The 12,812-nt window shown below is 36.2% G+C and overlaps 2 protein-coding genes across 2 annotated transcripts; both read left to right on the plus strand.

Moving 5' to 3' along the window:
* Positions 1 to 24: 24 nt before the first annotated feature.
* On the plus strand, positions 25 to 5,884 carry LOC122980925 (odorant receptor 131-2-like). Its single transcript, XM_044349383.1, has 2 exons — positions 25 to 1,634; positions 2,995 to 5,884. Exons 1-2 carry the CDS (start codon positions 1,479 to 1,481, stop codon positions 3,802 to 3,804), a joined length of 966 nt encoding a protein of 321 aa, XP_044205318.1. The 5' UTR covers positions 25 to 1,478; the 3' UTR covers positions 3,805 to 5,884.
* Positions 5,885 to 8,238: 2,354 nt separating this feature from the next.
* On the plus strand, positions 8,239 to 10,277 carry LOC122980926 (odorant receptor 131-2-like). The gene is made up of 2 exons (XM_044349384.1): positions 8,239 to 9,174; positions 9,302 to 10,277. Exons 1-2 carry the CDS (start codon positions 9,019 to 9,021, stop codon positions 10,076 to 10,078), a joined length of 933 nt encoding a protein of 310 aa, XP_044205319.1. The 5' UTR covers positions 8,239 to 9,018; the 3' UTR covers positions 10,079 to 10,277.
* Positions 10,278 to 12,812: the final 2,535 nt, after the last annotated feature.

Here is a 12,812-nt window from a genome sequence, read left to right on the forward strand (position 1 = left end):
GTCTGCCTCTATACTGCCTACTATCTAATAAAAAAGGCAAAAAAATACCCCCAAAAAATAATATAACAAAAAAAAAGTGTGGCATTGTTCCATTTCAGGATTTTCAAAATCCCTTTAAGGCCTTTACACATACACAGTGATGCAAATAAACAACACAAAATTGCGAAATAATCACCTGCGAACAGTTCCCATCAAAACTATTCACACTGGCAGCGATATGAATTTGCGACAGAAACACAGAAAAATGAATTTGCGAAGGAATTTGCGACAGCTCATTCTGCTGTCAGTCAGCCTGGTGAGGGCAGTTTGTCCAGTGGCTGCTTCTGTGGACGGAGACGCTTAACGCAGGTCAGAGCCGTTGTGGATTGAGTGGATATAACGCTCTCCTCTTCTTTTGTCGAGTGAGGAGAAGGACAAGATCATCATCACTGGAGGATGTTGACATCATCGACCTAAAAAATCGACCTGGGTCCGAAAAAAATCACATCGCTTTTTCGCCTCATAATATTCGCATTCTGTGTAAAAGTACTCATGACACAAACAACAGTTCGAAAAAATATATTGATGTGCGAATTAATCGCACAAAAAAATCACGTCCAGTGTGTAAAGGCCTTTAGGCCAGGAGATGAGGGAAAAGAGAAAGGTGTAAGTAACAATATGGTGATGAACTGTTTCAGGGTGTTTCAAAATATTTAATCATTTTCCAAAGAAAGTAGGAATATTTAATTTTTTTCCTTCAAATTAAAAAAAATTCTTTGAGTATATTAAGCTGTAGAACCATCCAATGTTGTACTACATGTACTAAACATACTAAACTAAATACACACCCATAAGGAATAAAATTAGGGTCATATGTACTGTAGCTGTGTATCACCATATCTGAATGTGTGAAAACATAAATAAATAAAAAGATGCACAGCACATCCAGTCAGCAACGATCCTTGTCAATAGCAGGTACCTACCTTTTCCAGTAGAAGTTAACATTGTTGTGTTCTCTGCTTTGTGGTTTCTGTTTTGCCGTTGTTATTTAGGACTTGTTGTCATGTTTTCTCGTTTATTAATTTGATTTGCAATTTGTTATTTTTCTTTGTGTTTTGTGAGTTGTTGTCATTCCCTATTTGCCGTTGTGTTTTCTGATTTGTTGTTGTGATTTCATATTTGCCGTTGTGATTTGCACTTCAGAGCCACCTAACATATGACCCTAATTTATTCCATACACCTACTACGTCACACACACACACAGTGTGACTCAGGTTAAAAGTGTGATCACCTATTCAAAGAACCTGCAAAATCCTATGGCAGATTCATCTCAAGATCAGAATCCATCATCTGAGGTCAGTATGGAATTTTTTGCTTCATCTGATTACTAATGTCATAGAAAAGATGTGAAAATGTCTGTTTTTAAATGATATTCACCATATTTTGTTGTTGTATAATGTGTGCCTTTTGCTTTTGAAACAAGTTAATTGGACGCTGACATGAATTTGACATCTGGGAACAGAAATGTGACACCGGCTGTGAATTACCGGGACAACTTTGTTATAGCTGTTGGCAAGAATGTAATTGTGGTTGTCCTCGGCATCACCATCAACTACATCAATGCCACCATGGTCCACACATTCAACAAACATCACGTGTGTAAACTATTTTTTTTATACAAAAGATATAGTTAGTTTAGGATGTAAAGAGGGGAGTAATAATGTACAATGTCTATGAAATTTGAAACACCTTTCCCTTCCTTTTCTTTCCTTCTCTCCTTTCAGAGACCTGAAAGGAGATCAAACAGTTGGTTTTAGGGCTGCAAATAACAGTTAATTTCATTACTGATTAATTAATTATTGCTGGTTATTTTCTTGATAAATCATTTTGTCAATTAAATACAAGAAAATTGTGAAAAAATGCCTGTTACAATTTCTTACAGGCCAAGGTGACATCCTCAAATGTCTGAATGTCCAAAGATATTCATTTTACTATCATGTATGACAAATAAGAACTTTTAACCTTTAACTTTTTAATCCTCACATTTGAGAAGCTGAAACCAGCAAATGTTTGGCATTTTTCCTTGAATAAAAACGATTATTCTATTATCATAATAGTTACAATTTATTTTCTGTCAATAAACTAATCAATTAGTCAACTAATCATTGCAGCTCTAGTTGGTATTGTGTATTTTACTGTGTTGAAATTCAAGTTAATATAACAATTTTGAAATTATTTGTGCATCAAGACAACATTTTATAGTTACTGTATCCTGGTTTATGTTTTCTCATTTCTGCTGTGAACTGCTGTACATGTGTAAATTGCATGTTTACGAGGTCATACATGATAGTAAACTGAATGTCTTTGGGTTTTGAGCTGTTGGTTGGACTGTTGATTTTGGGAAATTATAATTTATTATAATTTTATAGACAAAATGACTAATCAGTTAATCAATAATGAAATGAAAATAATGTTGTAATGAAAATAATTGTTATTTGAGGCCCTAATTATATTTAAACCACCACTACCTTGTATTATTCTATAATAGTATATAACATCACTCGAGTACAGTAATCCTTTTTTCATCATTTGGTGTCCTCTTTTAGTGCCTGTCCGGATATACATAGTCTGACTGACAAAAACACCAATATGACAAACTACTGGTAAAGGCTCATATCCAGTGTGTTTAATTGCTTACTCAATATATGTCTGTAAACATGTATTTTTTCCAAATCACTGCAATTACACTACTGCAATTATTATTACTACTCTAATAGAACTGTTCTGTAAGAAACACAAAATTTTGCTAAACCAACTACACTTAATGGCACTACTATCATAGTCTCCTGTTAAGTGGTACAAAATAAATACGATGATACAACATATGCTACAGTAAATGAAGACTACTAGACATGACTGTTAGAAACATTGGAGTAGGTGTAGTAACATACTTTTGAACTATTTATGTGTGTAATGTTATACAATCTAATCCCCCTACTGTGCTGTTCAATTCAGATCTTGAAGTTGAACCCTCGCTACATCCTGTTCATCCACCTGGTGTTTAACGACATGATTCAGCTGACAACCAGCATCACCCTCTTCGTCTTCACCTACACCTTCCATACCATCTATGTCTCACTGTGTTGCCTCCTCATCTTGCCAGCTGTCTTTACCACACAAAACACCCCTCTGAATCTAGCATTTATGGCTGCAGAGTGCTACATTGCTGTCTGCATTCCCCTCCGCTACAACTACATATGTACAGTCAAAAGAACGTATATTGTAATTGGCATAGTCTGGACAATGAGTTCACTTTCTGTTCTGCCAGATGTCTTCATCCTCTTGGCCACTGAACCTCTGGAGTTCTTACATGCCAGAGTGTTCTGCAAGAGGGATGGTGTGTTTCGGAGCATCTACAGCTTAAGGAAGAGAGATGCATCCCACATATTTTTTCTGGTAGTGGTTTGGATAACTCTGTTCTACACTTACTTCAGAATTTTGTTTGTGGCCAAAGCTGCTGATACAGATGCTAAAAAGGCAAGAAACACTATCCTCCTTCATGGCTTTCAGGTGCTGTTGTGCATGATAACCTATGTGCAACCTATGTTACGTGACTTTCTAATATACTTATTCCCAGGAGGGGTAGCATCCATAAACTTTGTTATATTCATCATAAACCAAATCCTTCCTCGCTTTGTCAGTCCTATTGTCTACGGGTTACGAGACAACACTTTCAGAAAGTACTTCAAAAGGTATCTGCTGTGTACAATAAATGAAAACAGCCATGCCACGACAACACTGAAGGCACTCTCTAGATGTCGTTGATATATGACTGTTCGGCTTTTGTTTTATCCAGAAGAATCTGAAGAATCTAAACCTATTTTGAAATGAGGTCACATTACGCAAACAGTGAGACAGTTCACTGATTATAAGCTCTAGATTTGGATACAGAGCACTGAGATAAAAAAAAATGGTATTAAGTGTGATTAACCTGGCACCAGCCTCATGAGATGATCATAGATCGCTACATGTCAGATTATTGTCTAACTGTTGCAGGTTGTTATGGTTCAGTTAGTGACAACCTGTCATGTTTAATGCAATAGAATAAAATATGATTGTTATTCTAAACCATGACTGACTGCAACCCATCATAGATATTTTCAAGCATTCTGTAGTTCCTTAAATTTGTTTCAGATGGTTCATTGCCCTTCTAATTTTAAACAATTAGGGTTAATTTATGGGATAAATACAGATTTAGTGGTGTAGTGGAGACACAGGCCTATATGTCTTGAACTCCTTTGTTTTTGAATATTATCTTTAAAATTATTTATGACATAAACAACATTAAAGCGATTTACTTCTCTTTTGGATTCTCTTTATCATAGATGTAGTAAACGCCTTGGCCTGTGCAAGAGTCCTGATCTTAGATCTTAACACACTGTAATTTACACAGAATAAAATTCAGGACAATCTGGAGCAACAGTCAAAGCCAGCACCTCAATGCTCTTTAAAAAAGACTCTTTTGTCTGGGATAATGAAAACTGGACATTAACAGAAGAATCATAAGAGTCTTGTTTTCATCTTTTTCACCAATTCCTGGCCTCTGTTTTCTTCAGTTGTAGGAACATGATATAATGCTGACATAATTTCTAAAATGTAATTCTCTTTAAGATAAAGCTGATTAAGTAATGTTGGATTAAAAAGTTATGATTGTTGCACTCTCTATGGTATTGATTCATTAAAATTAATGTTTATTTTTCATTTATTTTGTAAGTTTTTTCTATCTCATTTCAGCACCACATGGTTTCCATTGTATGGCCTTCTTATTAGTGTTGCCAAGCACAAAAAAGAGTGCAGAACAAAACACAGCAAACAAATTAACACTTTAATATTAACTGTGTCCTCTGTATTGATTTGTTCTCCACACAGGAATATTGATTCTTAAATGAAAAAAAAATTCAAACTCTTCTCTTCTTTCCACTTTTCATGGTAAATCTATGCATCTAATGGTCACAAACTCATTTTCTCTAACAAATCTAGCATTTTAAGATAAGACTTACCCTTTTTTTTTTTTTTCATTCAAAAGGAACGGGAGAGCCACTCACTGTCTCATACACTTTAACTGAAATTTTAAGTGCTTTCATCACTTACACTTTCACTGACAATTCAACTGCTTTCACCCATCACATGTCAACTGATTTTTATTAAACTGACATTTCAGCTACTGAAATCTTACACTTACACTTTAACTGAATTTTTAACTACTGTCAGTGTTTACACATCAACTGATATTTAATTGCTGTGATTTTGTGTCATCACTGACAGCTGTGGACACACAACTGTGATCTATAAAAATGCAGCACATTGCATTGTGAGATTGTTAGACAGTCATGTACATGACTATGTCCCAAATCACACTATTTAATGTATAATGCACTATATTTACCTTCAAAAATCCCTTACTGTAACTGCAAAAGTAGTGCCCATGGCATGTGCACCACTTTCTGCTAACAATCCCACAATGCAACGTGTTGCGTTGTAAGGATGCTGATTATTGTTGTGCAACTCTACAGCGGACAGTGATGAAAAGAATTTGACTTTTTTTATCTTGAAATGATGAAGGCTCTTGCCATCGTGGAATTGTTCAGGGCACTATATAGTGGACAAATCTACACACCCAGAATCTGGACACTCAGAAAATTGACTTGGGTCCCGAGTTTGAATCCGGCCTCCACTACCATTGATTGCTATTTGACAAAGGCATAAAATGTCCTAGAAAATAATTTCAAATCCAATGCTCATAAGTGTGCTGTGACCATATGTAATTCATGCCGAATCGGGGGTGGGCAAAGTAGCACAAAGAACCACACTTGCGAAACTAATCAGTTTTCTTGGAGCAGCCACAACGCCATCCAAACCAACCAGCAACTACAACTTGAGGCTGAAGCCAGTGTGGAAGTACCTTAATTGCCACCGACAGCAGCTAGATGCTCCAACTGACTCACATTCAAAAAGTCTCAACTTCTCTCTAGCAATACTAAGTCAATCATTTTTACAACGAATCATTGTGGTCTCAACTGCTAAATTCAGGCCCTCTAAAAAGTGTGTTGGAGGCCATTTTGGAAATTATTGCTCCATTAATAAGATTTGAAGATTTATAGTAGCTTTGGTGTCTGCTGTGTGGGTGTTGATTGACAGCTATGATTGACAGTTGGCTCACCCGCTGGTCTTCCCGGCTCCGGGGCTCACTGAGTCAGACTATTGTTGCAATATTTCACTAAGTTTAATGTTACTTCATTATGATGCCTGCACTGTTAGCGCAATTTAACTAAAGTAGCTAATGTTAGCCCAAGTGTGCAGCACTCAGTGTTCCCAGTAAGCTAGCATTAGTTTGGGTCTGAGGTAGCATGAAAGGCAACACCCCGTACTCCTTATTTGGAAGGTCCTGGCTCCAAGTTACACAGGTTACACTTACATACCTCTTCCTCCTACACATGTCCACTCGAAAGAGTGTCTTTGACAACACATTGGATATTGGGTATGCTGATGACATAGGACTGTCTAAGACCATTCCCTTCACCAAGATCCATAGTGACATTTAAATGGCAATGGAAGCCCAGCTGATTAATAAACGGACTGCATCAAACAACACGCTGCTCAAAGGAGAAAAATCAGTGGAACTGAGAATCTGCTTCTTTAGAAACCCACCACAACCTGCTCCTCTGTTTCAGACAGGAAGTTCCGGTTGTGATCACCACCAAGTACCTAGGCTTTCCCCTGAACTCTGACCTCAGCGGGAACACTCATCTGGAACAGGAACTGAGGAAAGCTTCAAAAATGGCTCCACTTTCTGACTGTTCTAGCCAGACTTGGCCTACCCTGCAAGGACATTGTTACCATCTACACTGCTGTGGCCAGGCCATGTCTAGAGTATGGCAGTGTCCTTCTGGTGGGGTGCAATAAAATCCAGGCTGCACTGCTAGAGAGGGTACAAAAAAGGGCCCTCAGGATTATCTCCAGAAGCTGCACCCCACTACCACAACTACCATCTCTTCAGAGCTGGAAGGAACAGGCAGCCATTCAGGTGGTCAAAGAGATGACACATGCACAATATCAACACCATGACTTGCTCCCCCAGACAAGAGCAGAAAATACAAACAAACTTAAAGGAACAGCAAAAATTTTACATACATCCAGTACAGAACAAACATGCTGAAAGCAGCAACCCTGCCTACAGCAGTCAGACTGTACAATATATAACTGAAAGAAACAAAAGATAGATAGCTGAAGTCTTTGGGGTTTGTTGTTTGTTTGTTTGTTTGTTTGTTTGTGTTGTATATTATTGTTTAAAGGCATTTTAAAAATGTATGCATGGTTGTATGTAAGTGTATGGTTCTATTTGTAAATGCGTATGTATGTAAATGCATGGGTGCATGTGTGCATATAGATATATGTATAGTTTTATATTTTTATGATGTACAGTCATGTATAGATATATTTCCTTTTCTTCGTTGATGTAAATTCTGATTCTATTCAGTTGCTAACTGTGAGCATGAATACTAATAAACTCAAACTCAAATCTTAGGATTTGAATAAAGATATCAGGTTGATTTAATGTCAATACAGTGGGTACACATGAATAAGTGAGCAAATTTCCAGTTTGTCTCAGTGCTAAAACTAATTGTTTAAGGGTTTCTTTTAAGATATGCATAGCTATGACAACCTTGCAGGTGTATTTTGTTATTCTACAACTATTTTACATATATTTATATATAAAATCTATTGAAATGTACAAATATTGAAGTTTTCTGCATCATATTTGTTTCGACTAACTGACTGTCAACAAACTGTTTTAATTACCAAAGGACAAATGATGTCTCCTAATTCTTACACAGCTGAATATCCAAATCACATCATTACTGACATTTTGTAGGACTACTGCATCATCCTACTTAATATAAAGCCATCAAACTTACTAAGTAGAGACTGAAGTGTACTATCTGAGGTGAGAATGTATTTGATGCTATCACACTGTATTAGTGTAATATTCTATTATTACGTGGTTTACAGTATTGTGATGCTTTTGAACTATATGTGTTTTTTGTGACAATAATCAATTTTGTAACTCTTTAATTGAGCATATCATATCTCTTATGCAATTCACCAACTAGATGGTGTTTTAAGCAGTGGAAAGTTGTTCATTTGGAGATAAAAGTATAAACTTGCTGTAATTCTAAATTATCACTCAACATTGTGTGGTAGAGTTTGTTTTATATCTATTCACTCAAGCATTTGTTGGTCTTATTTTGAACTTCATAAGAAGAAAACTGTATTTAAAGAAGCAAATCAGATTTTTTCTGTTTACTTTTACATAAATGATATATCGCTCATTAGTTAAGTGTTAAAAAACCATGTTATTAACTTTGCAAAACATTTAATACCCATGCAAGTGTTATAGTTATGTATAAAAGGTCAGGATACATTGATTTGTTGTAAATTTACTTTATTCTCTGTGCATAATTGTGAAATAAGGTATTCTGCAACTGTAGGAAAAATACAGATACATGAAAAATACAGACAAAATACAGACATTTGCAGTGCTATCTGTGAGAGAAAATTGAATAGTAGGTTATCATTTGATGTATTTCTTGTACATGTTACAAATAGCGTTCTTAAGTTCAGTTTAGTGTTAGTTTGTGTTCCACGCCTGTTCCAAATGCCTTCATGTTGTGTCTATTCTACGCTTAGTTCTTAGCTGTGTAAAATGAGACAGTTGAGTGTTTAACAGTTAGTTTATTCTGTTGTACTTTTGTCTGAGCCAGTGGTAAGATAAATCATAGTTATGCATATATCTGTGTCTTTGTCTCCAGAAATATGATGCATTATACTTCTGATTGTATTATTTGATTACATTATTTCAGAAGCTGACAATGCTCTCTTTTTGTGTTTATTGAGTGATCAAGCAATGTTCCACTACATAACCTATATCTTTAAATATTCCTCTGTAACAGAGACTTGCAGGATCCTCAAATCAACCCCATGAATTCCTCGTCTTATGGCTATAATGTGTCAAGTGGTCTGAGTTATCGAGACCCTTCAAGCTCAGCTGTGGTCAAAAATGTGATTGTTCTAGCTCTTGGCCTTACCATCAACTATATCAATGGTACCCTGATTCACACCTTCAGAAAACACCAGGTCAGAATATTTTATTCTGTTATTACAATCATAATTATCAGTTATTATTGTTGGTGGAAGGAAATGGATGGAATGGAAGACATTATTAGAACCTTTAACTGACTGATTCTTTTCCTCTCTCCTTCAGATCTTTTATGTGAATCCTCGTTACATCTTATTCATCCACCTGGTGCTGAACGATATAATCCAGCTTACCACAACAATCAGCCTGTTTGTCTTCAGTTATATCTTCTACAAAATTAATGCTTCCTTCTGTTGCCTCATTATTACATTTGCTGTTTTCACCACCCTCAACACCCCATTAAATTTAGCTGTCATGGCAGTGGAGTGTTACATTGCTATTTGTTTACCACTGCGACATGCTGAGCTCTGTACAATCAAAAAGACAAATATTCTGATTGGTTGGATCTGGGCCATGAGCGCAGTCTCAACACTGCCGGATGTGTTTATTATTCTTGCAACAGAACCTTTACAGTTATTCTATTCCACAATTTTCTGTGAGAGGGATAACTTGTTCCATCACCCCATAAGTTTGAAAAAGAGGGATGTGTCCTACATAATTTACCTAATTGGTGTTTGGCTCACTCTCTTCTACACTTACTTTAAGATTTTCTTTGCTGCTAAAGCAGCTAAAGAAGCTAAATCATCTGATGGAGATGCAAAGAAGGCCAGGAATACAATCCTGCTGCATGGCTTTCAGCTACTCTTGTGTATGCTAACCTATGTAGCCCCTGTGTTGAAAAAGGTTCTATTGTACTGGTTCCCTAAACATTATGTACATGCACTCTTTGTTTGCTATATCATCATTCAGATCCTCCCCAGGTTTATCAGTCCGATTGTGTACGGGCTACGAGACAAGACTTTTAGACAGCACTTGAAAAAGTACCTGCTGTGTTCAGTGTGAGCAAGCATCACACCATGGACTGCAGAGAAGGACCAGATAACATAAACTAGATCTTAAACAAAGCATTTAAGGTCGTGAATGCCACTGAGGAAAAATAGTGTAATGACTTTTCAGTGAGAAAGTACACTGGAACACATTAAGCATATAACATTGTAAATTCCTGGAGTTTGACAAATTTAGATTGTGCTCTCCTACTGAGCACTATAATCAATCAATCAATCAATCAATCTTTATTTATATAGCGCCATATCACAACAGAAGTCATCTCAAGGCACTTTTCACATAGAGCAGGTCAAGACCGTACTCTAATCATAGCAGTATGAAAATACACTGCATGATATATTATATATATTATTCACTGCATGATCAAATGCTTCCAAATTACTAAAACATTGTTATTTTAACAATTTAAACATGCACCACAGACTGCAGCCTGTAGCCTGTGGTGCACAAGCTATCAACTCTATGTTTATGTGATCTATTCACGTAGTTAGTCTAGCCTCTAGCTTTTCTACAATGGTATGGCATATGTTATGTAAAATGATATTTAAGGATTTAACAATAAAGTGAAAGAATAAAAAGTGATAACAATAGTAAACTTCAGAGAGAAAAGACTGAAGCATGCTGATTGATGTGCAGCCTTTAATATTGAGAACAGACTAAAGTTTCAACACTTTATCAGTGTTCCAGTCTTTTCTCTCTGAAGTTTGCTGTCCCTTGTCTTAGTTTTGGCTGAATCTCTTACATTCAATCCCACACAGAAAAATAACATGTATTAATAAGTGCTCTGACATTTTGTTCACCAATTTGCATTATTGAGTACATTTGTAAAAAAAAAAAAAAAAAAAAGAACAGCAAGAAATGTTTGTTAATTTCATTGACATTTAGTCCATAACTACATTGATACATTTGACCAACCTCTTGTTTTATTTTTACTTTCTTGAATGCCAGGTAGAAAATTTAATAGATATAATTGCGTCTTTGTCTAAAAGTTTTACTTACAAAACAGCGTATATTTCTTTTGCTCTGTTATATCAGTGGTGGAAAGTACTTCAGTACATTTACACAAGTACTGTACTTAAGTACAGTTTTGAGGTACTTATACTACTATACATGAGTATTTCCATTTGATACTACTTTATACTTCCACTCCACTACATTTCAGAGGGAAATATTATACTTTCTACTCCACTACATTTAATTGACAGCTTTAGTTACTTTTCAGATGAAGATTTGACACAATGGATAATATAACAAGCTTTTAAAATATAACACATTGTTAAAGATGAAACCAGTGGTTTCCAACCTTTTTGGCTTTTGACATCTTACAAAAAGCAGTGTGTAGTCAGGGTCACATTTCACATGTCTTTGAGTTCACAGCTCCACCAAATGGTCATTTTTCCCTCAAAATTTCTCACATGGTTTCATCTCAATAAATGTTCAGATGATTAAATATTTCCCCAAAAATCAAAGATTAGAGAAAAAGTCCAAAAACTGAAAACAGATTTGTGTATCAGAACTTTGTTTTTTCTTCTTTCCTGTCTCATGTGAAGATAGGCTACATAAAGTGCAAAGGCATATATTTCACAGTCTGATAAACTGTTTGTTGTTTGTTGTGTCTGTATATCTGTGTTTTTTAGTGACTTTAGAAGAGACGTAAACAGTGTTGGAAATGAACTCTTTCTTCAACTAGCCACTTTGGCTGGTGGATTCTAAATTTTACCAGACACTCATAGTTTTTACCAGCCACCATTTTGTAATCACACTTTTGTGTGTAACTAATTTTTGTGTAACGTTGAATAAAAAAAATGAATAAAAAAACTGATGTACATTTTTTCCCATAAAGGTATTAATTTAATATCTATTCACTTATGATTATCCCCAATTCTCTTTTCCTCTCTCTTCCTGTCTCTCTCTCTCTCTCTCTCACACACACACACACACACACACACACACTAAAGGTCTTTGCACACCAAGTCCGTTTTTTTCGTCCGAAATTGTCACACGTTAAAAAATAAATACGACGTCACATTGCATCAATCACGTTTACATACCGACTCCGAAGGTTTCGTCTGTCATTAAAGTTTTCGGAGCAGGTTCGATTTTCTGCATTTTTTTGCATCCGTCAAAGTCGAGTTTATCTCCTGAGAGATAAACTCGACTGTCAAGTCAGTCGAGTGAAGGTCAGTGGCTGTACACAACCTACAGTCCACCAAGCATCAATATCCCAACTGTAGAGGAAGGCAATTCATCCATGACATCTGAGAACCTGGAATCAATCCAGATACAACATGTGACAGAGATGAAGATCCAAGGATGTAGGCCACATGTGAGGTGGCCAAAGTTCGGCAGCAAAAAAGATTTGGAAACAAACAATGCAGATTTGAGCAAGATCTTGGAAGAACTTCAAGGAACAGCAGAGAAGAGCCTGGAGAGGATAAGCAACCTGATTTATGAATACCTGGTAGAAAGGTTTGGAGCAAGAGACTCAAGGAAGAATAGAACGACAACAACATCACCCAAGAAGGCAACAAGAAATGGAGTGCCTAGTCAAGGAGAGAAGGGACCTGAGGAAGCGATGGAGAAAAGGTTCATTAGAAGAGATGGAGGGAATCAGCCTCCTGCAAACAGACCTAAAAGAATGCCTGGAAAGACTACAGAGGGTAGAAAACCTCAGGTTTCAATGTACAAAGGAGAGGGCACGAACATTGTTCTACAAAGATCCGTTCAGATT

The sequence above is a fragment of the Thunnus albacares genome, chromosome 4 (assembly GCF_914725855.1).
Source record: "Thunnus albacares chromosome 4, fThuAlb1.1, whole genome shotgun sequence".
Lineage (NCBI taxonomy): Eukaryota > Metazoa > Chordata > Actinopteri > Scombriformes > Scombridae > Thunnus > Thunnus albacares.

Bases quoted from the DNA above. Each gene is read 5' to 3' on its own strand.
- LOC122980926 (XM_044349384.1), top strand. From the start codon at position 9,019: ATGAATTCCTCGTCTTATGGCTATAATGTGTCAAGTGGTCTGAGTTAT. The intron at 9,175-9,301 runs GTCAGAATATTT...TCTCTCCTTCAG, and splicing joins ACACCTTCAGAAAACACCAG to ATCTTTTATGTGAATCCTCG.
- LOC122980925 (XM_044349383.1), top strand. From the start codon at position 1,479: ATGAATTTGACATCTGGGAACAGAAATGTGACACCGGCTGTGAATTAC. The intron at 1,635-2,994 runs GTGTGTAAACTA...TGTTCAATTCAG, and splicing joins ACACATTCAACAAACATCAC to ATCTTGAAGTTGAACCCTCG.